Genomic DNA, 27,816 nt, shown 5'->3' with positions numbered 1-27,816 from the left:
CTGGGAATTGAACCCCGGGTCCTCTGGAAGAACAGCCACACTGAGCCATTTCTTTACAATTGGCAACAATTACCTCAGTATATTCTAGAAAAATCTGAAGACATTTCAGGTGACACATATTTAACTTTAAAACACACACACACACACACACACACACACACACTCAAACCTTGCCTGGTGGCCTTTATTCCCGGCACTCCAGGAGGGTGAAGCAGGATCACAAGTTTGAGGCCATCCTAGGCTACACAGCAAACAAAGCAGTATCAAATACCTGTGTGTCTGTGTGCCTGAGTCCTTTTTAAAAAGTCTGTGTGTAGGCCTAGAGAGATGGCTCAGGGTTAAGAGCACTGGCTGTTCTTCCAGAGGTCCTGAGTTCAATTCCCAGCAACCACAGGGCGGCTCATAGCCATCTATAATGCGATCTGGTGCCCTGTTCTAGTGTCCTGGCACACATGCAAGCAGAGTATTATAAATAACAAATCTTTTAAAAAGGCATGACACACATATGCCTCAGTATTGCTGTGGAATAGTGTAGGGGAGTGTATTTTGGGGTTTGCGGTGTGGCATCCTCCAACCCAGTTGGGTATTAGGCTTCCAGCAGACTGTCTCCAATCCATGTCCCTCTGGGATGCTGGGATGAGTTACACAAGGCAGCACCCAGTGTCTTACCTTGACTTCAGGGACAGAATTCAGGTGGTCAGACTTGAATTGAAAGTGCTTTTACTGGCTGAGCCATCACCCAGTTCTATACCCAGGGCTGGTGACAGATCTCGGTGCAGCACTCTTCCAAGAGACCAGAGTTCAGGAGCTGAAGACATGGCACAGCCATTTAGAGCCTTGGATGTTCTTCCAAAGTCTTGGATTTTACTCCCAGCAAGCAGATGGTGGCTTAAAACCACCATCTTTAACTTCAGTTCCATGCTCTCTCATGTACTCGGTACATATATGCAGGCAAAACACTCATTAAAAACAAAACACCCCCCTCCATCACATCAGTTCCTAGCGCCCCCATCAGTGGCTCAAAATTTCATGTAATTTCCGCTCTAGCGGATACCTTCCTCTGGCCTCTGCAGTAATGTGCACATACCCATACAAATAGTTTTTTCTTAAAACAGGGTCTCCCTGTGTAGCCCTGGCTGTCCTGGAACCTGATCTGGAGTGAGGAAACCCACCGGCCTCGGCCTCCCCAGTGCTGAGTCTCAAGTACTTTGCCACCACCGCCAGCTCACACTCTGAAAGTCAACACACACTCAAGTGAGCTGTACAAGATCCACTACAGAACATAAAGTACTGGTTTGGCTGGAAGAAGTCACTGCCTGCTGGGCATGCTGGAAGGCTCCACTTTGGACAGTTCTGGCCCTGGAGCACTGCACAGGCTTAGCAATACTGCAGGCAATGAAAGGTAGGCCAGATGACAAGATTTGAGGATGCTCTCCCGCTGGCTGCCCTCATCACCTGTCCAAAGCTTTCCTTGCTCCACGAGGACAGTGGTTTGTATGTATGGAAATGGGTGAGCAGGTGGGTACATGCACAAGTGCAGAGGGCTGAGCCAGCCACAGAAGCACCAGAGCCCCTGGAGCTGGACTTACAGGTGGTTGTGAACCACTTGATTTGAGTGCTGGGAACTGAACTTGGTCCTCTGCAAGAACAGTGAGCAAGCATTCCTCTTCCCTGCTGAGCCACCTCTCCAGGCCCTGCTTTAATTTCTTTGAATTTATACCACAAACAAGCTCCTGGGCCCATTTTAAATGACTGACATAATTGCTGTAAACTTGAATTTACATAACAAAACTAGCAAAATAATTAAACATCTGCTTTGCATGGTGGAGTTTAGCAAAAACTTTGATTTGGGGAAAAAATGTTTCCGTTTTTCCAAAAACCCACTGTCCTAAGAAAGTAAATGGCCTTTCAACGACATAAATCATCAACAAACGAGCAGACAAACCATCCAGCAGAGAGCTCTGTAAAAATGTTTATTTTTACTAATGTTCTGAATACAGGAACTAAAGATGGAAGGAGGGGGCCTTAACTTTGCAGAAAACAACAGTTAGGGCCTGCCCACAGCCAAGGGGGAAGGCCACTCCAGAGTATCCTGGCATGGACTATCCCCTCCTACTTAATGTCAGTGCCACTAAGCAGGAAACAGAAAAATCAGGGTGTGAAGACCTTACCAGCTGCAAGCTAGCTTGCATGGAAAGGGGACCTCCCTGTGACCTGAGAGCCAGGGTACACAGGCAGGAGGCAGAGGCTCCTAATTCAGTTAAGGACAGGAGGCTGAATGCCCAGGTCCAGGAAGAACAAAAAGGGGATTTTGGAGGTAGGCTTTTTTTTATTGAGTTAAAAAACAGGCACATTATCCAACTTCTCCCTGTGGCCCCCAAGCTGCTGGCACAGCCCCCTGACACCGTCCCTCTCCCCACAAAATCAAAGGGAATAAGGAAGGAGGCAGAGGATGGGAAGTTCTGAGGATGGAAAATGTTTGGGTTGCCAGAGAGCACCCGTGAGCACGCCAGCCAAGCACAGGAAGCACAGGTTGAAGTTGCTTGTCCCTTTGTGGGACTGGGCAGGACAGGGCAGAACCAGGAGGTGCCTGAGAGCATCTCAGCTCAAGCACAGAACCCCATGTAGCTTGACAGAGGATGCGGGACTGCTTTGGCAGGAGGCAAAGGGAAGCAGAACAAGGGGTATGAAAAGGTCCTGGCAAGTGCCACCTCAGCCTGATTCACTCTAGCTGCTCCCAGCAAAGGCCTGGCCTGGCTCACCTCTGGGGCAATACCCTGGAAACCAGAGTAGGGAGCCTAGGCCAGGCTTGAGACAGTGAGCTGCTCTCATATTTCTTCTCAGAGGACCCCATCTGAACCCTGTGATCACCAGGGACTTGGGCCCAAGGCAAGCAGAGTGAATGCATTTCTTGGAGAGCAGAGAGAAGTTGGGCCCACAGGTCAGCCCTGGGGCAGTGTGCTGCTCCTTACTCCCTGAGGGCTTGGGGCCAGAGGCAGTTAGAGCTGCCACCTCCCTGTGCTGTTGCCAAAGGCAGGCTGGCAGCACTACCACGTGAAAGAGGAAGAAGAGGGGGAATGAAAACCAAGGTAGAGGAGAGCAACAGCCTTAGATGTGTGGGGAGCTGGGTGGCACATCAGGAGGAGTTCTGGTTCTGGTAGATGGATGCTTTCTCCTTCAGCAGATCCAGACACAGGTGGCAGCTCCAACTTCCTACAGAGAAGTAGAGGGGTCAGGGTGGATCCCACAAAGATCCCATTCACTGTCTTCTTCCTCATCTGATTCTCATCTGACCTCAACCCAGGCAGGGCAGGGCAAGTTCTGCCGCAGCAGTTCCATGTTTACCCTGAGCTGACAGAACTTCTTGGTCTTCAAAGCCATGAATTAGGCCTGGAGAGATGGCCAGCCTCTGCCTCCTGAGTGCTGGGGTTAAAGGTGTGTGCCACCACCTCCCGGCTGACAGGATTTCTCTTTGTAGCTTTGACTGACCTGAAACTAGTGCTATAGATCAGGCTGGCCTTGAACTCACGAGATCGGCCTGCCTCAGCCTCCTGAGTGCTGTGATTAGAGCCTTGGTACCACCACTTGGCTAGCTCTTAATATTCAAATTTTATAAGCGTAATTTTATGTATGTGGTTTAGATAGTACTCCAAAGGAAGTATTTTTTATTAGTTCTCCAAAGACACATGATGGCACCGAGCCTAACCCAGCTGCTCTGGAAGCTGAGACAGGACCGCAAGTGTAAGGGCTGGCTACCGGGGCTACAGAGCTAGCCCACAGCAAAGTTAGGCATCTTAGCAAGCAAGCCCTATCTCAAAACAAAAAATACAAATGTGGAGACAGTGAGATGGCTCAAAGCCTGATGACTTCAGTTTGATTCCCAGAACCCATGGTGAAAGTAGACCTGACTTCTAAAACTTGTTGTCTTCAGACCTCTACATAAGTGCTGTGGTTCAATCATACCAGCTTGCTGAAGAAAAAAAAAAAAAAATTATTTATTTAGAGACAAGGTTTCTCTGTGTAGCCCTGGATATTCTGGAGCTTGCTCTGTAGACCAGGCTGTGTTTGAGCTCACAGAGATCAGCCTGCCTCTGCCTCCTGAGTGCTGGGGTTAAAGGTATGTGCCATCACCATCCAGGCAGGGTTTATTTATTTTTAGGTACATTCATGTATATCTGTGTGAAGATGCCAGATCCTCTAGAACTGGAGTTATAGACAGTTGTGAGCAGCAATGTGGGTTCTGGGATTGAACCCAGGTTCTCTGAAAGAGCAGCCAGTGCTCTTAAAGGCTGAACCATCTCTCCAGCCAAAAAAATTTTTTTAGGAGTTGTGGATATAGCTTAGTGGTACAGCGTTTAGCCCAGCATGTACAGGCTCTGAGTTCTATCCCTAGTACTACAAAAACAAACACAACAATAAAATAACACAAAAATGTAAAAGAGCCTTTCTAGTCCTAAGGCCAATGAGTAAGGGTTGACAAGTGTTCCTGCAAAGAGCCAGACAGATGTTACATATTTAAGCTTTCTAAGCCATAGTCTCCTATCTTCACGTTCCTTTAAAAACTCACTTTTACATGTTAAAAAGCCACAGCTGGCTTGCCAGCTATATGAACTAGCATAGGTGGAAGTGGCCCATAAGGTATATTATGCCAACCATGACCTACAGCGGAAGTCTGCTGATGTTCCAGTAAGAAGAGTGTGTGGCCTGCAGCTCTCCATCACCCCAGCAGCTCACAGAATGTCAATGGGAAAGCTGCCCGTGAGTTTTGTCTCTAAAGTGTTCTTTGATAATTAAACAAAACACAAGATACTACCTCTTTCAAAGCTGACTTAGAGATGTGGCATGGCAGTAGTGCCGTACGCCCTAGCAGCTGTTAAAGGATTCACCAGCTCTGCCAGTGGCCTCATTCTTTGACAGCAGTCTGACCTACATTACAAGTCAGCTTGCACACAGTAAACTACTCCCATTTGAAGGCTGGCTCCTATCTGTGCACAGCAGAGCTACTGGATACTCGGCCTTCCTAGACAAGCCCCTGAGTTACCCCTTAGGGCAGTGATTCTTAACCTTTCTAATGTTATGACCCTTCAATACAGTTCCTCATGCGGTGGTGACCCTCAAACATAAAATTATTTTGTTGCTACTTCATAACTATAATTTTGCTATTATTATGATCATAATGTAAATGTTTGCTATGCAAAATATCTAATATAGAAGCCAAAAGGGCTGAGATCCACTGGTTGAGAACCACTACCTTTGAGGCAGGCACTAGGCACAGAACACAGCTTGAGGAGACTTGTGGAAAAGAGCCAGTCCTTGGAGGCAGGCGTGGTGGCACACCCCTGTAATCCCAGCACTGAGGAAGGCAGAGGCAGGCAGATCTCTGAGTTTGAGGCCAGCCTGGTCTACAAATTGGTCTAGAGCCAAAGCTGTAGAGAAACCTTGTCTCAACCCTCCCCCCACCCTCTACCGCTTGGAGCCAGCGCTGGTGTTGGTGTAGCACTAAACCACTGAAGATGCAGAAAGATCCAGGCTCCAGGGTCAACGCCCTCCAAATGGGCAAGAGTTAGGGAAGAAATGGTCCATCAGCATGGAAGGGCTACAACAGAAGTGTAGATGTCAGCTAAGCTGCCAACGGAGTTTCTCCCTGACTAACCAACTAGGAAGACAACTTGGGTGACCGTTCTCTTCTCAGCATCATTTTCTTCATGCTGAGAATTATCTGTATCACCAATGACAAATTAAAACACTAAATTCTTTACACTAAAATGCTAGGAAAGTATACTGAAAGGAGCCAAGGCAAGGTATCTTGCTTTCAGTGTTGACAGAAAGGCTCAGTGTTTATAGCTCAGGTGACTGTGTGAGTTACTCACTTTTCTTAAGTTTTTTTTTTCCCCATTTTCTTTTTCTTCTTCTTCTTTTTTTTTAAATTTATATGTATGGGTGTTTTGTCTGTATGGATGTCTGTGCACCATATGCATATTTGCTGTCTGCAGAGGCCAAAGAGTGTCAGATTCCCTGGAACTGGAGTTACAGACCATGGTGAATGGCCATGTGGGTACTAGAAATTGAACCAGGGTCCTCTAGAGGATCATTCAGTGTTCTTAACTGCTGAGCCATCTCTCCAGCTCCACTAATTTTTTGTTTTAATCCATAATACACCACTTGATTATAAAACCTATGTTTCTGGGTATAAGAATACTGAAAACTACACAATTACAGATCTATATAACAAGTCACGAATCTCAATGTCAATGTTTTACTTGAATGCTGTGGATCCCTCTGGAATAAAATATTGAGTAGCTCTGGGCCACTTACCTTCAGGAGGCTCAGACATGGATGGGGTGAGACAGTACATGTGGTAGCCACGGTCACAGTCATCACAGAAAAGCAGCTGGTCCTGCAGAGGGGAAGGAGAGAGAACAAAGGTCCAACAGTTTATGTACCTAGGTTATGACACTGCTGCTACTTCCAAGAGGGACTGGTAGCAGCTGAGAAGAGTCTCTGTCCATCTCAACCTATCCGGCTTCTAACTGGTCCCAAAGCCTGGTGTTTCCTTACAATCTCTTCTCCACAAAGCTGCCAGTTATCTTTTGAAAGGATAAGACAGAACATATCACTCCCCCTAATAAAAAGCCTCTGACAACATCTCCAAGGTCCAAGCACGGGGTGAAGCTCATCAGCAATGCTGCTGCGTAATGTGTACCAGGTCCTGGGGTCAATTTCTGGGATTCCTCGCTGCCTGCAAAAAATCCTAGACCATCAAGCAATACCCACCTCTCTGATCCACCTCCCCGACACAGGTTCTAGTGAGTAACAATGGCCTCATTTCAGGCAACTTGGCTACCTTAAGGCCTCTGGACTGCCCATACCTTCTGGGACTGGCTCCAGCACCAATCTCACTTCCTCCAAAAGCAAATATAACTATAAACCTCCAACAGTATCCAGTTAACTCTTTGGCACATCACTAGTTTCATTTTCTTCAAGGCATATCATACAAAACTCTTCCCCAAGTACCCAAATTCTGTGAAAAGCATAAACTTTTCTGTCTTATTCAGTGACCTGAGAGCAAAGAATATTGTCTGACTGTTGATGCTCAAGACACAATTTTTTAACAAGTGTAAAGTTCTCAGGGGGAGGTTAGGGAGGAGCATGTGCGTTCTGACAGAAAGCTTGCTTTGGAGGGAGCTAAGGGGAGAGGCAGGCAGGCTTGGGGCATGGCACGCACGTCATTCTCCGAGGTGCCGCAGAGGTTACAGCACTTGCACTCGATGCACTGCCAGCGGTAGGTCTTCACAGCTGCCATCATCACAGGGGTGAACTGCAGGCAGGACGGGTGCCCTGTGGGGGAGGTAAGTCAAACACGTGGCTGGCAACCAGGGTGGGGCATGGGTAAGGGAGGCTGCCTGGCTGTGACAGCACTGAAGTAAGCAGGCCAAGAGTTTCCTGGGCATGAGTGCAACCTGCTCTTTGAGGATGGAGGTACCTGAGCGGCCACAGTCAGAACAGGACACTAGCTCCTCAGGCTGCCCTGTCTTCTTGTTGATTTTTGAGTCTCCCAGGCAGAAGTCACAGTAGTTGTTGGGCAGGGCCAATCCATCAGGTCCTTTCTTTGCTGTGGGGGGGAAAAAAAAAAAGAGAATTTTGATGATGCTTAAGTGAACTCTGGGTTACCCCACATTCCCTACAAAGAGGACGTTTAACCAGGCTGGTTCCTCTCCTGCTTTCCTGCCCTGACACCTCAGCTTACATTTCTGCTCCTCAGACCTCTGGGAGACAGGAGTGGGTGGTTGGGAGTCCTCCTTGTCCTCTCCTTCCTCCTCAGCCAGATGGGAATGAGCATAATGGTAACTGAGGCCAGGTCGGTTCTTGTAACGTTTTCCACAAACTGGGTGGAAAGATTGCAGAGATGTTAGGACACAAAGGCACTATTTCCCCATTCTGACAAGCTATGACGCTCCACTGAGGCCCATGGAAACACTTCTACTACCAGCATCTCTACTTTGGGACAAGCTTTAGTGTTGGCCCCTTCCCTTTAGCCAAGAACATTAGGCCCTGGACCTCTCTAGTTTCTGGGATCTTCTTTCAACCCTAAAACACAAACCCACAGGTACCAACATTTTTCTAGGTTGGCTGTTGGAAAGTCTTAGCTCATACTACATCAACTTGCTCCAAACAGCAACAGTCTGAGAGATCCAGGTGAGGAAAGTTCTACAGTCTTGCCTTATAGCAAAAAGGGAAAGGTAACAAGGAGATATCAGACTTTTCCTGCTGTGTAAATGAGGCATACTCACGCCACCCTGTATATACCAATCCCAAATAAACAAAGGGCTATGGGTGGGTCTCTTGGGGAACAACTACCAACTGAGCAGCCAGGGTAACTTGCCCAAAGAAACAAATACATTCCCATACTAGTGGCCTGCCCAGCCCGTGCCAACCAGCAAGGAAAGATTACACGGCATTTTATCTTGAGTAATGACACCAAGAGGGGCAAGGGGGCCAGCAGGAAGGAATGAGGAGGGAGGGAGGAGTTTGTGATATGATGGTGGAAACACTGGCCGACCACCTGGTTTTGGGGAGTGTCAGATGGATCTATTCATAATAGGTTTCTGTTAAGATTTTGGAGCTACCCCACATACTAGGCCAAGTGGCCACAGGACTAAGTCTGTGGGAGACAAGCACTGGTGAAGACAGCAGCGAGGACTCTGAGAATGCACAACCGGGATTCTGCAACAGTACCTCATACCGCTACAGATTCCAAAGCTAGCATCACAGGAAAATGAGAAAGGCAGGAGGAACAAGGGAAGAGGGAAAAGGGACAGGAAAACCATAAGTCTGAAAAGTTGAGAGAGCTACCTCTCTGGGGCGCTTTCGAGGTATGCTTTTGTTTGAAACTATCTGAAAGACAGAAAGAAAAGTCATGAGAAGAAGGCCTTGATACATTTGAGACAGGGCAGCAGCAGCAGGAAAACAGAGCGAGTAAGAAAGAACCCCAGCAGTGGCGCTTCAGGCTGGAGGCACGGAAGTAGGGTAAGCCAAAGCAAAGGGAAAGAGGACAGACACTAACCCTCAGGGCTGGCCCCCTGTGCCCTGCCTTGATGGGTCAGCAGATCTGGATGCTGCCCACTATGAGGCCAACCCTGCCTGCTGTTGAGTTCCCTCATCCTCCCACCTCAGGAGCCACAGAAATCTCTCCCAGAGCATGCATATCCCACCCACAATGAAGCAAAGGCCAGGTAGGCAGGCAAGACAAAAACCCAGGCTTGTTTTTACCATTCAGTGCAAGAACATGACCCTGCCCACACACATCCAGAGCAGGAGCTGGGTCCAGTGCAAGAGCTACCCTGCCCTCGGGAGGCACTCACTGTCACAGGCATACGGCTTGTCCCGGTCCTCTAGGATGGAAGCATCCAGTTTCTTCCGGGCACTGCTTACACCCTTACTCTGCCAAGAAAAGCAAAAAGGATGATGCCCTTCCTCACTAAGGTGTCTAGGCCACAAGGTAAAAAGAAAAAAAGACTGGCCTCCATAAACTAGTCTGCTTTAGCCTTCAGGTAACACACTGGCTCCTCACCTTGGATTTTCCTTTTCCCCGACGCTTTGGAGTATCTTCTTCGTAGTCCTCGTCATCTAGGTCATCTAGGAAGTCATCGGGTTCCAGGATTCGCTGAGTGGACCAGAGGATTTGAATGAGCAGAAGTCAAGCACATCCCAAAGAGCAATGTAGAATTAGCCACTTAGTACTACCCAGAAGCTTCTCAGGGGCTTACCCTCACCCATACTCCCTCTTCACCCTGCAATCCCATTCCTGCTTCCTGGAATGCTTTCTTTCCTCTGTGCCTCTTCAAGTCACTCCCTTAGTCTAGAAAGACTGTCCCTCATCTCTCAGAGTCCAAACACCCTGTTTCCATAAAGCTCTCCCTGGTACCCCAGGCAGCCATGCCCTGTCCTGCCTGCTCTGCTTCCAACATTTATGTTCTAATTTAAATAAGTTTTGCTGCTTACTTGTGTAACCTTGAGGGAAGTTTTAACTGCTTTGTTTCTGTCTCCCTGCCCGTGAAATGGGAACCACAGGACCTACCTCATAAGGCTGTACAGGAGGACGCATATGGAAAAATACTTAGCACAGTTACCTGGCTTCTCTGTGGCTCTTCTCATCTTTAAACTTAGCATTAACTTTCCAATCGATAAGTGTGAACCAGGTGTGCTTCATCTAGGTAACACCAGGCATCTAGTTTCTAACAAAATCTTGTATGAGAGAATGAATAAGTGAGCCTGTACTGACAAAAGGGAAAGGAATGTGAAAAACTAGACAGAACAGGCCGGTGGCCAGTAGAGCCACAGGACTGAAAGGGCAGCCTCAGTTTCCATTTCAGCTATTTTTACTTTTTATGCTAGGTCTTACACACCAACAAGCATGTGTTCTCCTATAGATCTGCTTCAGTTCTGCTCACTGTCTGAACCCTCCCCACCCAGAAAGCAAAAGCTGGTCATTATTGAAGTCCTCCAGCCATAGGGATAACATACCTTCCGTGCTCGACTATTGGTAACGGGAAACTCGCCAAGGCTGTCATCATCAACTCGGGGATCTGGAGCACCTCGTTTCTCCAGGGGATCAGTACGCAACAGAGCCTCTAAACTGCTGCCATCCTGAGAGATAAGCCCCTCTTTCTTCAGAGTCTGGTCCGTGTCTGCAATAAGACAGAATGAAGCAAACTCAGGAGGACTGAAGCTGAGTCTCCACCATGTTGGGGCCTAGTCAAAGTCAGTCACATCTGTTCTCTATAGATTAATATATCTTTGTTTAGCCAGCACTGGAATACAGCTATTTACCTGTTTTTCCTAAGACAGTGAGTTCTTTGAAGGATGAAACTATAGTATGTGCAAGATCTAACACAGAGCCTGGGAGTAAGAGGTGGTCCACAAGCCTCTAGTCATCCAGTAGACCATGGCCCTGCTTAGGAAGTGGGCCCCTTACTTGGCTCTTTACTTACTCTTGATTATTTTATTTATTAAGTTTGGTGCTGTATGTGTGTCTGTGGTATACGTCTGTATGGTGTATGAACAGATGTGGGCACGCATGTTGGAAAAGGACATTGGATGTCCTGCTCTATCACACTGTGCCTTATTCCCTTGGAGTTTCTCACTGAACCTTGAACTAGAATGGCATCTAGCAAGCCCATCTCTGCGCTCCACAGTGTTGGGATTACAGGAACATGCTGGACACACTCAGCTTTTTATATGAATGCTAGATTAGCATTTAGGTCCTCATGTTCACACAAGAAGCACTGGGGACATCTCTCCAGTCCATATTATTTTGAGATTTCACGTTTTTTATTCTGAGGCTTTCATGTAGCCTAGGCTAGTCTCTAACTCCCTATGTAGCAGATAATGACCCTGAACTTATGATCCTCCTACCTCAGCCTCCTCAATGGTGTTACTATGTAGGAATACACAACCATTTTTAGTTGACATAATGGTATCAAGGTGATACCATGATATCAAGGTGGATATCAGCCCAGGACCCTGGGCACGCTGGGGGAGGACTCTACCTGGTTTAATAGATGGGAAAGAAAGTCTGGGATCTTCAGGTGGGTGGGCTCGGCGCTTTTTCCGCCAGCGTCGGGCAGGGTAGGAGTACAACTGTCCAGAGGCCAATCCTGTGGAAGAAAGAGCAATGAAGCCCTAAAATAATAGCAAATATTTTGTGCATGAGAACTCTACTAAGTTCTAGAGCAAGGGAGTGATACAGAACATGTGAGCCAGGGCTGGGGAGGATACTTCATGGAAAACAAAAACAAACAGATGTCAGCGGAGTGCCACAGCTGTCCTTAGTCCTCTGAAGATCATACTTGCTTCAAAGGCTTCCAGAAAGCAAAGGTGCTGCTGCATCCTCCCCACTTCTTATCACAAGACCACATTCATCTCAGTGTGAGCAGGAGAGGGACTGTCACACTACCCCATCTCCTAAGTGACAGAAGACACTTCCTCGGGTTCCTGCACCACCTTTCCTGCCGCCTGCAACTTACCTGGACCCCGGTGTCGCTTTTCCATCCAGATATAACAATTGCTCTGGGCTACTCCGGTCTGTGAGTCCAAAAAAGGCAGGCGCACGCTACGCTCAGCACAGAGGCGGGCATTATAATTGTGGCACTGTTCCATGGCATCTTTGTAGTACTGCTCCCCAAGGCTGCAGGAAGATAAAGCATAGATGTGTGGGCGCCAAGTCATCCCTCTTCCCTGTCAACTGCTTCTCTAGAAGGCTCAGGAGTCTGGGAGACTCTTTTTTCGTTTACTTGCCTCCTATTCTGCCTTAAAGGACATAAGAACCTTCACTCAGCCATCACACAAGGCAAGACAAGTTACTATGAGCTGGGCCAGAGCCCTGGGTAATAAATAATCATGGTAACACATGATTTTATTGTGTGCATTATCAGGCATAAGCCTTTTAAAATATTTGTTTTGAGACAAGGTCTCTCTCATTCTGCAGCTCAGGTACTGAACTTGTGAAAATCCTGCCTCGGCTTCCCAAGTCAGACTTAAATCTTAATCCACATAGAGTGGAACTAACAGAGGAAATAGCTCTGCAGTAGAGTGCTTGCTCAGCCCACACAGGCTCTGGATTCAATCTGCCAGTACTGAGGGAGGGAGGGAGGGAGGGAGGGAGGGAGGGAGGGAGGGAGGGAGGGATAGGGAAGAAATGAATTGTCCATTCTGTGGTCCTCATGTGTCCAACTCATGCTGGTTAATGTTACATCCTAAGCTGCAGCCATTACTGTAGAAATCAACTTCCTCTGACAGACGGGGGGGGGGGGGGCACAAGGTCTGCAGGACTCATCACAAGATTCTAGCATACTATTAGTAGATCCATTCCACAAAATGCTACTCAGTTCTAAAAAAATGAAACTCTTACTAGGCATAGTGGTACATGGCTCTAACAGAGGCAGACAGATTGCCCTGACTTCAAGGCCAGTTGAGACAAATAGCAAAATTCTGCCTCAAAATCTAAAATAGCCAGGTATGGTGGCACACACTTGTAATCCTACCATATGGGAGGTATAGGCAGAAGTCATCCTCAGCTAGATAGCAAGGACAGCCTGAACTACATGAGACTAAAAACAAAACAAACAACAACTATTATTGAGCTGGGTTTGGTGGTGCACACCTTTAATCCCACTGTTCAGGAGGTAGAGGCAGGAGAAACTGTGTGTTTGAGGCCAGCCTGGTCTAAACAGCAAGTTCTAGGCCACCCAGAGTTACGTGGTACATCACTTTCTCAAAAATAAATAAATGAAAAAAAAAATCAAATAAATAAGAAAGAGATGGCTCAGTGGTTAAGAACACCTGTTCTTGCTGGGTGGTGGTGATGCACAGGCCTTTAATCTCAGCACTGAGGAGGCAGACACAGGTGGATCTCTGAGTTAAAGGCCAGCCTGGTTTACAGAGAGAGAGTTCCAGGACAGACAATGCTACAGAGAGACCCCGTGTTTGCTCTTGTAGAGGCCCTGCCTAGGTTTGATTCCCAGAATCCATATAATGGTTCACAGCTATCCATTAACTTCCGTTACGGGGATCTAATTTCCTCTTCTGACCTCTGAGGGAACCAGGCGCACATGTGGTACACATCCATATAGGCAAAATACTCATACAGATAAAATAAAAATTATTTAAATGTTCTTCATGTACAAACAATCCAAAGATAATTAGGGGGAAAAGAAAGGCACAGTGCTGAGGGGTGCCACAGGATATGACCATTCATGTATCCACAAGGTGAATAAGAACTTGCAGTGTTCCAGGGGAGAAATTCCCCACGTTCCTCAAAGCTTTTACTAAGCGCTATTACTAACAGAAAACCTGTTTACACTAAAGACCATCGCAGGCCTTCCTGTCACATAGCTGACACCCAGAATTTTCTGGCCCTGGAAGAGACAATCTAAAATCTGAATGGGATTCCCTAAGTGCTTTAAGAAAAGATAGGGGATGGAGAGATGACTCCGTGGTTAAGAGCACTGGCTGCTCTTCCCGAGGTCCGAAGTTCAATTTCCAGCAACCACATGGTGGCTCACAACCATCTGTAATGAGATCTGGTGCCCTCTTCTGGCGTGCAGGCATACATGCAGATAAAGCACTCATACACATAAAATAGAAAAACAAATCTTAAAAAATAAAAATAAAAATAAAAGATAGGAAACTGCAGTCAGGAGTTTTGTGGTTCTGAGCATGTCTAATCATCCAACCTTGCTTTGGTAAAGGAGAGTAAACTAACTGTAAAGACTTGTAATTATGGGGGCTGGAGAGATGGTTCAGTGGTTAAGAGCACTGTCTGCTCTTCCAAAGGGCATGAGTTCAATTCCCAGCAACCACATGGTGGCTCACAACCATCTATAATGTGAACTGATTCCCTCTTCTGGCAGGTGTAAATGCAGATAGAACACTCATATACATAAAATAAATAAATCTTAAAAAAATTAAAAAAAAAAGACTTGTAATTATAATCAATCACTCATAATCAATCAAGCAAGCAATCAATCAACCTTTTTGTTGTTATGGGCTCAAACTCAGAGCTTTCTAAATGCTAGTGTATTCTACCACTGAGTTATATCCTAGACAAATATTCAATCTTTTTTTTTTTTTTTTTAAATAGAGGCTTATGCAGCTCATACTAGACTCAAATCCAGTATGCAGTCAACAATGACCTTGGATTTTTGCTCTTTCTGCCTCTGTCTCCCAGAGCTGTGGTTATGGACATGCACTACCACATCCAGTTTTATGTGGTGCTGGGGAACCAGCCAGGATCTCATGTAGGCTAAGCAAGTACTCTTACCAACTGAGCTATATCCCTAGCCTTCAAAAGCTAGCATTCTGAAGGCAGAGGAGACATCTTTCCCATAGCATCCCATTACCCATGAAGACGTCTAAATCACATCAGGATGGATTTGGAAGTAAAAAGACTGGCTTGGCTTAGGCACCACATAGACAGGGACATGTAATTAGCCTGTATGAACCTCTATTTCTCTCCTATAGATTGGGGCAGTTAGGCGAGATGAGCTCTGACCTACAAGGATTCTGATGGAGAAAGTAAGGCTAAGCAGGAGGAGCAGTCCTCTGTGCCTATACCTGCAGCTGAAGCTGTATCAACAAGCCCGGATGTAGAATCTGATGGGGACTCTAACTGAGCAATCGCAAGAGACCACTGCATGGCTTCGCTTGTTCCCAGCAAATGGAGAAAGACACACACCACACTTAGCAACACTACAAGTACAGCCTGACTCGATTCAATGAGCAGTAATGACTGTAATTAAGGTACAGATGTGTTGGAGAGCACAGCACAGAAGAGAGCGGGCACAGTTGCTCGCCTTTAGGAGGCAGCCACGTTCTTACCACAGAGGAAAATTGGATAAACAAGGCTGAGTGCAGCAGCTCCTTTGTTTCTGCTGATGGGAATTGATACTGACAATGCAAGTCAGATGGAAGGGAGGACCAGCCCAGGGGGGTAAAGGCTGCAAAGTCTGAGCAAGGAGGCTGAAGACGGCTTGGAGAAACAACTGAGCTGTCTCGTCCCAGCTCCTGCCGGTTAGGTAAGGTTCTAGAAGGTGAAGCGAGTGCTCTAGTGGAAACGATGGTAGAAATAAAACTAGGCATTTAGTTTCAAAGTAGAGTGTGTGTAGAGAGCAAAAGAGGAGAAACATAAACTCATGGCTCCTGTTGCAAAAAAAATAAAAAAATTAAGCTTCTGTAATTCTATGGATCACCTTACATAACTCATTAAAGTTTTAAAACTAGTTGGCAGCCATGGTTATTTCAGACTAGTATTTACTCTAGTAAGACCACTATAAAAAACCATGTTAATCATCACATCATATTTGAGAAAAACAGAAAATTAAAACAGGAAAAGTCTTCTCACAAGGAAAAATATGAGATAGTGGTCTTGACCTCAATGTGCGATGTCAGCTACCAGAAGACCTAAGCACATCATCATCATAATAATAATAATAATAATAATAATAATAATAATACCAGAAAAGCATCTTTTAAGGGTGAATAAAAGGCCAAGGGCTTTTCAAAGGCCTTGTAAAGGGAAGTTCTGTGGAGGCATGTGTTAGTGGTGGTCCAGTCTCCTACACCTAGAACTGGGAGGAGCAAACAGTGCCTCACTGATACTCAGGAACCAAGGGCTGCTAAAGTGGCACAAGCAGCCATGCTCTATTGAAATGGGCAGCCAGGACCTAAAGTACTACACCAATGCATTGGCAGCTCCATTTTCCATAAGCCCATCTTTCAACACTAAGAGCTCCATTAACATGTAATTCTGAAAACCTAGGCAAGCACATTCCTTTAGAACGGTAAGATTTCCAGGGTAAATGCTGTGATTTCTCTTTTCACAGGAAACCTGTGTTAAAAACAAACCAAAACAAAAACCTCCCCTTCCACTGTAATAGGGGAGGTCGACAAAGAGAAAGGCAGGATAACAAAGAACTAACATCTGAGTCCAGAAGGAGAACTATAAAAATGTTAAATCAACAGCCTCATTTCTAAATTGAGGGAAATGTCAGCCTAAAGAGGGCTGGGGAAACTGGAGTGGGCAGATCAGAAAGAAAGATAATAGTGTTGGGAGGAGGGGTGGTTGAAAAAAGCAGCAGGATAAAGCCAAAAGCAAGTTTAAAAAAAAAAAAAAGCCACAAGAGAAGGCACTTAGCTTAATGGAAGTGGGAAAGCATTCTCGAAAAAAGGGCTCTAAGCAGCAGGGTAGAAGCAACTTAACCTTTAAAAAAAAAAAAGAAAAGAAAAGGCCTCTTGGGACGATCGGGACTCAGCCCACGACAAAGACAGATGAGGAGCTGCGAAAATCCCCCACAATAGTTCCTAAACCTTTACTTTGTCATCCAGAATCCCAAAGCCTTGACTGGACAGCTCAACACTTCAATTTTTCTACCCTTACATCACGCCCAACGTGGCCATTAAAGGAAGAGAAGGTCATTCTTAAGTCCAACGGGCATTAACCATCCCATTCCAAACTCTCTCGGATTCCCATTGCAAAATTCTCCCGGAGGAGACGCATCAAAACCCCAAACATCTCTAACTCAAGGGACGCGGCTAACAGGCCAGTGCCCGTTCCCAGTGTTTGCCAACAACCGTTAACTTCAGTTCTGCTGGGAATCTGACCCGCACAATGGCCTCTAGGGTACAGAGGACGCCCACCTCGGGGCTCCAGCGAACTAGGAGGCCGTCTGGTTCCGGTCTAGCTCCCCACTCCCCGAAGTTTTTCCTTCTGTATCTGCTCTTGGACCAATTCCTCCCAAGAACACGTTTAGTTTCGGGTACCCCGGATTTCGCGGTTAATGTCACCCGGCTGCCTGAGTCCTAGGATCCCGGCGAGAACCGAGGGCGCCCGGAGCCCAGGGAGGGCGGTGGGCGGGGAAGGGACCGCGACCTCAGGGGGCCGCCGGCCTCGGCTCCGCGGGGCTGGGGAGGCGCCGGGACCGTGAGCCTCTCGCTCGCAGCCCGCAGCTCCGCTCGGGGCTCGGCCCGCGAGGAGGACGCCCGCCGGGGGCTCTCGTGTGCCTCCCTCCCGACCCCACAAGTTTCCGAAAGAAGCCCAGCGTCTCCTCCGGAGTCTCCTGTTGCCCTCCCTCCCGGGAGTCGCACAGCAAGGACTTCCCGGCCGTGTCCTTCTCCCTGTCCTGTCCCTCCCCGCGCCACCCCCTCTACTCCCAGACTCCTCTGCATGACCCCTGGCCCACGAGAGATTTTTAAAAACAGAAACAAAAACAAAAAGCGAACACTCACAGCTTCACGACATTCTCCACCACAGCCGCCATCTTCCCAGTTCCTCTCCCTCAGGCCGGGAGGCCCCTGAAGCTCGCAACGCGCAGGCGCTAAGCCTTCTCAGGACACTCGGTCCTCCACCCTCTGCGCAGGCGCAGCCCGAGGGTGCGCGCACGCACCGGCCCACGGGAGCGAGCTCCGGGGAGCGAGCGTCGGGGAGCCCAGGAAACGCAGTGCGCAGGCGCGGCTGGGGAAGTACGCGCTCAGCTGCTCAGCCTGGGGACCCGCGTCCTCCGCTCAGCGGAGCCTCAGAAGGGAGGTCTGGCTAGGTTGGAAAATGCGAAAGGTAAAGCGGAAAAAGGCCACGGAGGTGGGCTAGAAGGGGCACCAGTGTCCTGCCTAGCTGACCGTTAGCCACAGGGTTGACTGGTAGGGTAGAGAAAGGTCAGAGAAGAGGTACCCAGTCCCAAACGTCAACCCATCTTAGAGAATGGAAAATAAACGCCTAGAATAGGCTGTTTTTGGTCTGACTCTTGCGTCCGGACAATGGCCATACCTTTCTGGCAGTACACCTAATCCTTGGTACCTAGTCACTGGTACCTATCTCTTCTCTCTTACGTGCTACCCTTTTTGTTGTTGTTAACGTTTTGTTTATTTGTATGTGCATTGGTGTTTTGTCTGCTTTTATGTCTACGTGAGGGTGTCAGATCCCGGAGTTACAGTAGTGAGTTGCCATGTGGGTGCTGGGAATTGAACCCCGGTCCTCTGGAAGAGCAGTCAGTACTTTTAACCATTGAGCCAACTCTCCAGCTCCGCGTGATACTCTTAAACTTAAAAAAAAAAAAAAAAAGAAAATCGTTCCTTTGGTGTGTGTGTGTGCATGTAAACATGCCGTATGTGTAGGGGTCAGAGAGCAACTTGAAGGAGTCTGTTCTTTCCTTCCACTTTGTGGGTGCTGGTCAGGTTGTCAGGTTCAGAGACAAGGGCCCTGAACCGCTGACCCATGCCCCCAGCCCTTTGCTTGTTTCTAAGCACATTCCCGACACTGAAAATACTCCCTCGTGTGACTCTCCCTCTTAGTTTGATACAGTTTATTACTTCTTCAGTGTCAAGTTATACAAATCCATGAACAAAGGTGTTTCTTCTTTAAAAATAAATCAAAAGGACTCCCTTAAGCCCATCTGCATCCCGTTGTGACCCCATTTCTTTAAACTCTTTCAAAGCAGACTCGCCCTTTGTATTCTGTACTGCGTTGTTTCCAAGCCTCCCTTCTGCTTACTGAGTGATTCTGTTCCCACCAGACCTTTGGAAATAGCTCCTACCAAAGTCACCGTAACCTCTGTCTCAGTAGATTTAGAGACCCACCCTGATCCTGCCAACCCATATGGACCACTGACTGTTGCCTCCTTGTCCTCCTACACCCGATACTCCTTCCTTCCCCGTCCATTCAGCCTTTATCTAAGTCCTCAGAGCTTTCTCCTTGTCGGTCTCTCTGCCACTCCTTATATCTCCAAATCCAAGAAGCACGTATACCCCAGCCTGATTATTTTGATATTTTAGAATCAGTACACGTTTTATCATGGCTATACTCACCTTAAAATTGTTTTGGACAGGGGCTAGAGAGATGGCTCAGTGGTCGAGAGCACTGTCTGCTCTTCTAAAGGACCAGGGTTCAATTCCCAGGACCCACATGGCAGCTCACAACTGTCTGTAATGCAAATCCCAAGGGATCTGACACCTTCACACTAATGCACATAAAATTAAATAATTAAAAAAAATAATGACCTTTAAAGAATCATTTTAGACACGTGAGAATCATGAGATAGTTCTTATTGTGTTCCCTGCGCCAGCATTAAAACTTTCAGGTTTGATGCCAGCAGCCTGGAAGGAAAACTCAGAAAATACACACACACACACACACACACACACATACAGATGGAGAGCGACCCCTAGTGTTGAACTCTGGCTTGTACATGCACACATACATGTACACATGCACACACGTACATTTCCTCAGAAGCTGGGCATGGTGGCATAGACCTGTAATCCCAGTATTTAGGATTGCCACACATTCCAGGCCACCAGGGCTACACAGAAAACCTGAAGGACATCAGCAACAACAGAACTTTCCAGAGCCTGCACAGAGGCTCAGAACTGCCCATCACTCCAGCTCCAGGGCCCAACACTCTCTTTTGATCTACTATGGGGGCCCCTGGCTCACTGGGACCCCAGAGCTTACACCTGGCTACCGACCCTATGGAGTGTCAGCCACAGACCCTGGCAGAGCCTGCGAGGTGCAGAGTACAGGGAGCTAAGGGCCATTTCATTTTCTCTCCTGCAGCCTCAGTGCTGAGGTAGGCCTCTCTTCTGTTTGGGAGGGAGTGCAAGAAAGGTACCAACCTTATATCCTTTCTCATCCAGCCTTACTCTAGACCTGGGCAGAGGCTAGAGGAGCCACAGAAAAAGGACATCATTGTCTTGACTTTCCAGGCCCATGTGTCAGACACCAGCCACCTGTGGGTGTTAGAGTGATAACCTGAGGTTTTGGACTCACGGAGCTCAGGCACCTCCTTACACTGAGGTAGTTAGAAATAGAAGCAATGGCCTCCCTTTGTTAGCACCATGTCCCTCAAATACCATCATCAAAAGAAAGTCCCAAAGTACAAAGAGGCACTTATTGGACAGCAAACGATGTCAAGCGTCCCTACACTATACTGTCGTTTAAATTTTTTTATTTGTATTGGGCTTTCGGTTGTTTGTTTGTTTGTTTTTGTTTTTGAGACAGGGACAGCCCTGGCTGTCCTGGAACTCACTTTGTAGACTAGGTTGTCTTCAAATTCACAGAGATCTACCAGCCTCTGCGTCCCAAGTGCTAGGATTAAAGGCATGTACCACCATGCCTTACCTTCATTTTATTGGTTTTGTTCTGGTTTTCTTTATTTGAGGCAAGATTTCTCTGTGTAGACTTGGCTATCCTAGAACACAAGGAGACAAGGCTGGACTCAGAGATCTGTCTGCCTCTGCCTCTCAAGTGCCAGGATTAAAGGTGTGTGCAGAGTGGTGGTAGTGAGCGCCTTTAATCCCAGCACTCTGAAGGAAGAAGCAGGCAGATCTCTGTGACTTTGAGGCCAGCCTCATCTACAGAGTGACTTCCAGGGCAGCCATGGCTACACAGAGAAACCCTGTCTCAATAAACAAACAAACAAACAAACAAACAGATAAAGGCGTGTGCACCACTACCAGGCACTTAGTGTTTTTTGTTGTTGTTTTAAAGATTTACTTTGTGTATGTGAGTGTATTCCATATGTGCCCTCTGGAAAAGCAGCAACAACTCTTTGTTTTCTTTTTCGAGACAGGGTTTCTCTGTGTAGCCTTGGCTGTCCTGAATTTGCTTTGTAGACCAGGCTGGCCTCAAACTCACAGAGATCTGCTTGCCTCTGCCTCCCTGAGTGCTGGGATTACTCACCTGGCTTTTAAAGATTTATTTATTTGTTTTGCATGAGTGCTCTATCTGCATGTACACCTGCACGCCAGAAGAGGGCGTCAGCTCCCAGTATAGATGGTTGTGAGCCACCATGTGGTTGCTGGGACCTCTGGAAAAGCAGGCAGTGCTCTTAAATGCTGAGCCATTTCTCCAGCCCCACAGCAAAACCTCTTAACCACTGAGACGTCTGTCTAGTCCTCGGGTGCAGTGTTTTGTTTTGTTTTGTTTTTATTTTTTAACTTTCATTTTATGTGTATGTTTTGTGTATATTTTATGTTTTTATGTTTTGTTTGCAGATATGTCTGTGCACCACATATGTGCTTGGTATTGGGGAGGGGGGATTGGATAGGACAGGACATCAGATCCCCTGGAACTGAAGTTACAGAAGGTTGTGGGAATTGAACCTCGGGTCTTCTGGAAGAGCAGCCAATTCTCTTAACCACTGAGCGCTCTCTCTAGTCCCTGCAATTTTTAAAAAGAATATTGACCTACAGTTGGCTGAATTTGTGAATGTAGAACCCATAGAGAGGTAGATACATAGGGCCAATTGTATATTGCATCTCTCTTTTTGTCAGAAAACAGTTTTATTAATATGATATCCACTCCTAAGTACAGAATTTTTCTTTATTGCTGTGGCCATTCCTTTACCAGCTCGTCTCAATCCTTTGCAATATAAAAATTATGTTACAGCATTAGTTGAAGGGCAGAGATGTTGGTAGAATGCTAACCTAGCATGCAAGAAGTCCTGGGTTCAGGCCACAGAGCCACATAGCTGCACCCAGTCCCTCTGTAAGAGAGCCCTCATTCTTACGTAGTAAGCCATCTCTCCAGCCCCTCCCAGCCAAACACCCAAACCACTGTCTGATGTACGCCACTGACACTCAGTTTGGGTGGTAGTTAATCTTGGTGGTCAACTTGATGAGATCAGAATCACCTCGGAAACACTCTGGGGGCGTCTGTGAAGGAACTTCTACATCTAGTAAATGGTGGAAAGACCGGGCCCCTGAAGCCGGGCGGCGGTTGTACACGCCTTTAATCCCAGCACTCAGTAGACAAAAGCAGGTGGACCTCTTAAGTTTGAGGTCAGCCTGGTCTACAATGTGAGTTCCAGGATAGATAGGGCTACACAGAGAAACCCTGTGTGGAAAAACCGTGGATGGGGGTCCCAGACTGAATAAAAGAGAAAGTGGGTGGGGCACCTACATTCATTGCTTGTGGCTTCCTGACTGTGGACACAAGCTGGCCAGCTGCCTCAAGGTCCTACTCTCAGGACTCAGCATAAAGGACTGTACTATAGCCAGGAACTAGGAACCAAGAGGAACCTTCTCCCCGGAAGCTGTTCTTGTCAGGTAGTTTGTCACCACAACAAAGTAACCAAAGCCGGTTATTCTGTTTCCTTCTGGCTGTGGGTGCAGAATTAAGAACAGCCCGTTGAAGGGAAGGCCCGGCCTCTATGGAATCCTCCCATGTGAGCCCACTGTCCACGGAGTCTGGCCCATCTTCAGAAGGAAACACCAGGACGAGGGTACGGGATGCTCAGCTACCAGCAGCAGCATGTTTTATTGCAACCAGAATCCCCCGGTCATGTGAGGAGGGGACAGGATGGGTCATAAGGCAGGACAGGTCTGGTTATGGATGCCATGCTCCCAGACCAAGACACAAGAACACATGGGAAGGGTATCCAATGATGCTGAGGTGAAGGGTGGTTGGGAAGGGGGTAGGGTCCATTTCGGCAGAGCCTTTCCCCGGAGGGGCTTGAGGGAAAGGGGGCAATTGGCAGTGAGGGTCCAAATGACCCAAGAGTCTCAGGAGTCTCTGGGACAGCGTCTGCATGGGTCCCCCGTGGGTACTGTGAGATGAAAGCAAAGATACACTCTCTCCATTGGGAGGTGGGAAGAAGACAAAGGCTCAAAATGCCAGCCACTGGCCAGCACCCACAGGTGGAACCTGGGGTCCTGACTCAGGGCTACATCCACACATGTCTCTAGGCATCACCACAGCCTGGATGACCTGCCCGGTTAGCCAAGGGTCCTATGTGGGGATCTGTACACGGCCTAGGTCCTGATCCATAATCTGGAGGACATCATCCAGGATAGAAGGCCCCAGGTCCACATGCAGGGACAGCAGGGAGCTCGCATGGGACAGGAAGGGCTCCTCGGCCTCTGGGTCAGGGCTCATCCCATTGTGGGGCAAGCCAGCCTCTGGAATCCTCCAGACGTCCACATTTCCTGCCTCCGGCAGGGAGGACTTTGGAGAAGGCTGTGGTGACTCCAGGTGCAAGCGAGGGGGCTTAGGTGGAGCCTGGGCTGTGGGCAAGGTGAGGGCCTGGGGGCCACCAATGACAGGAAGGGAGATGGCGTTTTTGAGCAGAGGCGACAGGCCATCAGGGAGCTCTCGCCCGCACACCGTGGCAGTGCGAGTAAACTGGAAGGGAAGGTCAAAGCTGCCGTCCTCCTCGGCCTCCTCCGCAGCTGTTCCCGGAAGGAGATGGAGCTTGCCCTGCAGAAAGGAGATGTCCCCAAACATGTCGTCACCGCCGCCACTGCCGATGTGAATAGTGTGACGGAAGTCCCCAAGCGGCGGGCTGATCATGTCTGAGGACAGCAGGTCCCGAAGCTTCTCTTTCTTGCCTTTGCGGCTGCCACGTTTCAGATAGATGGGGACCTTGGTGGACATGGTGACTTCAGCACACAGGCCTCAGTACCCTCCCAATACCTTCTGCCCACACTGGCTCCGGGGTGGGGGGCTGATGGCCACGCTTGTCAAAAACCAAAGATTAGAGGGCAAAATGTGATCTGAGTTGGCCCAAAGAATTAGAAAAAGTTAGGTTAAAGACCAGCAAGGACAGGGTGCGTGAATACACCCCACTTCCTCCCCAAATGGATGAAAGTCTTTTTGGAGAACTGGAGGCAGAACGGTGAGGTCTCGTCAGTAGCGATGTGATGTGTTTTGCTCTTGTTTTGAGATTCTCCCTTTAGTCCGGTGTTGAGAAGCTGAAATGAAGGAACATATAAATCAGGGACAGGAAGACCACAGACAAGACACCTGTTAAGTTGAAGTGAGGTGCATGCCAATAATCCCGACACTCAAGAGGCACAGACGGAAGGATCAGGAGTTCAAGGCCAGCCTAGGCTACATGAGACCCTGCCTCAGGACAAATGCACAACAAAAAGATTTGGGGGCATAGCTCAGTTCCTGTGTGCAGGCCGCCCAAGTTTAGTCCCCGGCACTACGAGAATGCATTCGTGGTAGTGAAGCCGGTATTGTCAGCACTTGAAAGGTAGAGGCAAGGAGATCAGGAGAACAAGGCCATCCTTGGCTACATGCCAACTTCTGACTGTGAAGCCAGCCTCAGATACACAGGGCCTTGTCTTAAAAAATGGGGACAAGGACATGAAGGGGAATGGGCGGGCGAGGTGGCTTGGCAGGTGAGAGCACTTGCTGTGAAAGCCTGAAGACCTGAGTTTGAGCTGCAGAACCCACAGCAGGAGAGAACGAGTCCCGAGAGCTGTTCCCTGACCTCCCTGTGCAAGCTGTGGCATGTGCCCTCACCCACAAACACACAACGACAATAAAAATAACTTTGAAAAAGTCAACTCTTGTGTGGGGCTTGGTGAATCAGACCTTTAATCCTAGCAGGAGAAAGGCAGAGGCAGGTAGATCTCTGACTTTGAGGCCAGCCTGCCTGGTATACGTAGGGAGACTCTATCTTGAAGAATGGAAAAAAAAAAAAAAAAGACATCTCTCTTAGTTTACTTTTTCATTTTTGTTCTCCCTGTATCAACACTGTCTTTAGGGAACATCCAATAGGAAGTATACATCTTCCCAGGCCCAAGGTGTCTTAAAGAATACTGCTAAGCCTTCCCGTTCCCTTGGGAGGCAAAGGCAGGCAGATCTCTGTGAGTTCTCGGTCTGCCTGGTCTACAGAGCGAGTCCAGGACAGCCCAGAGAAACCCTGTCTTGAAAAAACAAAAACCAAACAAACAAACTACAAAGCACCACACCCCTTCCCAAGTGTCTTTTGAGAGAAAACGGAGGCCCAGAATCTAAATGATAGCTCTTTAGACCCCCACAAACCACAAACTCCAGGGCCTGGTCCCTGGCTCTTATTGCTTCTGCCCGGGCATTCACTCTCATACCTGACCTCCATCAGCAATGCGCTGCCACAAGGAAGGGCCACATTGTGTGTGAGTCTCAATTGCTCTAATTCCCTATTCAACTAAGGATGGAGGCTTTGGAAACTGCCTCTGTTGCCCAGGCTTGCTGCGGAGCTGGGAACACAGGCGTCTAGTCAACAATGCTAAATGGCCACTGCCTCACGCTGGAACCATCTCTTCCCACTTGGAGGTTTCCTTTATCTCCTCCCTCAGGTCAGGTCCTTATCAGCCAGGCTGGGTCTGATGGTATCTGTCTGACCTTCCTCCCAGTCCCTGCACTGAGATGGAGCTGGGCATACAAAAGCTTTTTGGGTGGTTGGTATTCTTCTGAGAGCTTCGCAAATAACACATGCTATCACAAAACTCCTATGACCCCCATTTGAACCTTAAAACCCTCGGGCGGCTGCCACGGAGCTCCTGGCAGAGGCCATGCCAGCTGGAGAAGCAAAATGAAACAAGTGAGAAGCACCGGACACATTTTGGGTTCCCACAATTCACTACGGAGAGAGGCAAGCAAAATGTGAAAACATGATCAAAAGGACGCCACTAATTTTTTTTTTTTTTTTAAGATTTATGTGTATCAGTGTTTTGCCTGCAGGTATGTAAGCGCACCACGTGCACAGCTGGTGCCCACAGATCAGAGGTGGGCATTGCGTGCCCTGAAACTGAAGTTACAGGTGGCTGTGAGCCACCGTGTGAGTGTTGGGAACCCAGCCTCTGCAAAAGCAAGTGTTCTTACCACCGAGCGACCTCTCCGGCCCCGAGAGGGTGCCCTTCATTAAAAGCATGGATTGCCAACGCACCTGCCACCCTCCGTCTCTATACGCCAGCCTGTGTGGAATCCTGTTTTGTTCTTCTTGTTGTTTCAAGACAGGGTAGCCTTGGCTGTCCTGGACTTGCTTTGTAGACAAGGCTAGCTTCCAACTCACAAGGACCCACCTGTCTCTGCCTCCTTGAGTGCTGGGGTTAAAGGTGTGTGCCACCATGCCCAGCTTCCTACCTTTCTTTTTAATGGTTTTTGTTTTGTTTGTTTGTTTGGTTTGTTTGTTTATTTATTTGTTTATTTATACATACATACATACATACATACATACATACATACAGTATTCTGCCTGCATGCCAGAAGAGGGCACCAGACTCATTATGGAATTAAACTCAGGACCTTTGGAAGAACAGCCAGTGCTCTTTGATCTCTGAGCCATCTCTCCAGCACTGTTTGTTTGTTTTTGAGACAGGGTTTCTCTGTGTAGCCCTGGCTCTCCTGGAATTCACTCTTCAGACTCAGAGAGCTGTGTGCCTCTGCCCCCTGAGTGCTGGGAATAAAGGTGTACCCCACCAACACCACCCAGCTTTTAACGTTTTTTTAAAAAAACTTTATTTTTATTTTATGAGTGTTCTGCCTACATGTGTGTCTGTACATTGAGTGTGTCAGACATCCTGGGACCGGAGTTACACAAAGTTGTGAGAGCTTCCATGTGGGTGATGAAAATTGAACCCATTTTCTCTGAAAGAGCAACCAGTGCTCTTAACCCCTGAGCCACCTCTCCAGCCCTCCCCATAAGGTCCTCTCTTAACAGAAGAAAGGATCAGGAAGGTCATGAAATGGGTGGAAAGAGAGGAGGTGTGTGGTCCTGCTTTGGAAGGAAAGGTGTTTTCAGGAAGTGGTCTGTTAACGCATTGCCCCATTGCTATAATAAAGTACAAGACACATGTCTGTGAAGGGGCGTTCGCCAAAATGCTGGTAGTGGTATAATTCCAGGCTGGCTTTTCCTTTCTTGTTTAGACCTTTTTTTCGAGGGACTGAGACTCACTGTGTAGCTGGATTGGCCTGGAGCTCAGAAATTTGTATCTGCCTCCAGGGTGTTGAGATTAAAGGTGAGTGCCACCACACCCAGATTCCTAAAATAATAATAATTATCAGTATTCAGTAGGGCCATTGAAGAGAGGACTTGGGTTTCCTCTCACATTATTCATAAGGCATCTGTAACTCTAGTTCCATGGGATCTGACGCCCTCTTCTGCACTCTATAGGTATCAAGCATAAACGAACACAAACACACATAGAGCCAAAAACACTCATACACACAAAATAAAATGAGAAATTCTTTTTTTTTTTTTTTTTTTGGTGTGTGTGTGTGTGTGTGTGTGTGTGTGAAAGGGTTTCTCTGGCTGTCTTGGAACTCACTCTATAGACCAGGCTGGCCTCAAACTCAGCCTGCCTCTGCTGGGGCTAAAGGCCTGCACCACCACCACCAGGCTCAAGAAATCAAAAAAGAAGAAGAAGGAGGAGGAGAAGGAGGAGGAGGAGGAGGAGGAGGAGGAGGAGGAGGAGGAGGAGGAGGAGGAGGAGGAGGAGGAGGAGAAGGAGAAGAAGAAGAAGAAGAAGAAGAAGAAGAAGAAGAAGAAGAAGAAG

General features: G+C 47.8%; 2 protein-coding genes across 3 annotated transcripts in view; both read right to left on the bottom strand.

Moving 5' to 3' along the window:
• Positions 1-1,955: 1,955 nt before the first annotated feature.
• On the bottom strand, positions 1,956-17,851 carry Dpf2 (double PHD fingers 2). Of its 2 annotated transcripts, XM_055610512.1 has the most exons (12): positions 17,785-17,851; positions 12,027-12,187; positions 11,550-11,657; positions 10,525-10,688; positions 9,572-9,664; positions 9,363-9,441; positions 8,854-8,895; positions 7,748-7,885; positions 7,484-7,612; positions 7,226-7,338; positions 6,316-6,397; positions 1,956-3,213 (listed from the first exon to the last, which is right to left on the bottom strand). In XM_055610512.1, the coding sequence occupies exons 1-12, from the start codon at positions 17,814-17,816 to the stop codon at positions 3,137-3,139; spliced, it is 1,218 nt and encodes a 405-aa protein (XP_055466487.1). In that variant the 5' UTR covers positions 17,817-17,851; the 3' UTR covers positions 1,956-3,136. The 2 variants fall into 2 exon arrangements, with proteins under 2 accessions (XP_055466487.1, XP_055466488.1); XM_055610513.1 differs by lacking the exon at positions 8,854-8,895.
• A 4,922-nt stretch (positions 17,852-22,773) lies between these two features.
• The window catches only part of Cdc42ep2 (CDC42 effector protein 2), an 8,979-nt gene continuing 3,936 nt past the window's right edge, over positions 22,774-27,816 (bottom strand). Inside the window, exon 2 of the mRNA XM_055610346.1 lies at positions 22,774-24,240. Coding sequence (XP_055466321.1) covers positions 23,279-23,923 — 645 coding nt within the window. The 5' untranslated portion in view covers positions 23,924-24,240 and the 3' untranslated portion in view covers positions 22,774-23,278. The remainder of the gene's footprint in view (positions 24,241-27,816) is intronic.

The sequence above is a fragment of the Psammomys obesus genome, unplaced genomic scaffold (assembly GCF_907164565.1).
Source record: "Psammomys obesus unplaced genomic scaffold, mPsaObe1.curated_primary_1811, whole genome shotgun sequence".
In the NCBI taxonomy this organism is placed as follows: Eukaryota; Metazoa; Chordata; class Mammalia; order Rodentia; family Muridae; genus Psammomys; species Psammomys obesus.
Note: the sequence above shows the minus strand (reverse complement) of the source record. Positions and strands in the feature narration are given on the sequence as shown.

Excerpts from the sequence above, each read along its gene's own strand:
- Dpf2 (XM_055610512.1), bottom strand. The coding sequence starts at position 17,816 with ATGGCGGCTGTGGTGGAGAATGTCGTGAAGCT. Across the intron at positions 11,658-12,026 it reads AAAGCGACACCGGGGTCCAG|GATTGGCCTCTGGACAGTTG; the intron begins GTAAGTTGCAGG and ends TTTCTTCCACAG. Across the intron at positions 3,214-6,315 it reads CATGTCTGAGCCTCCTGAAG|GAAGTTGGAGCTGCCACCTG; the intron begins GTAAGTGGCCCA and ends ACTTCTCTGTAG.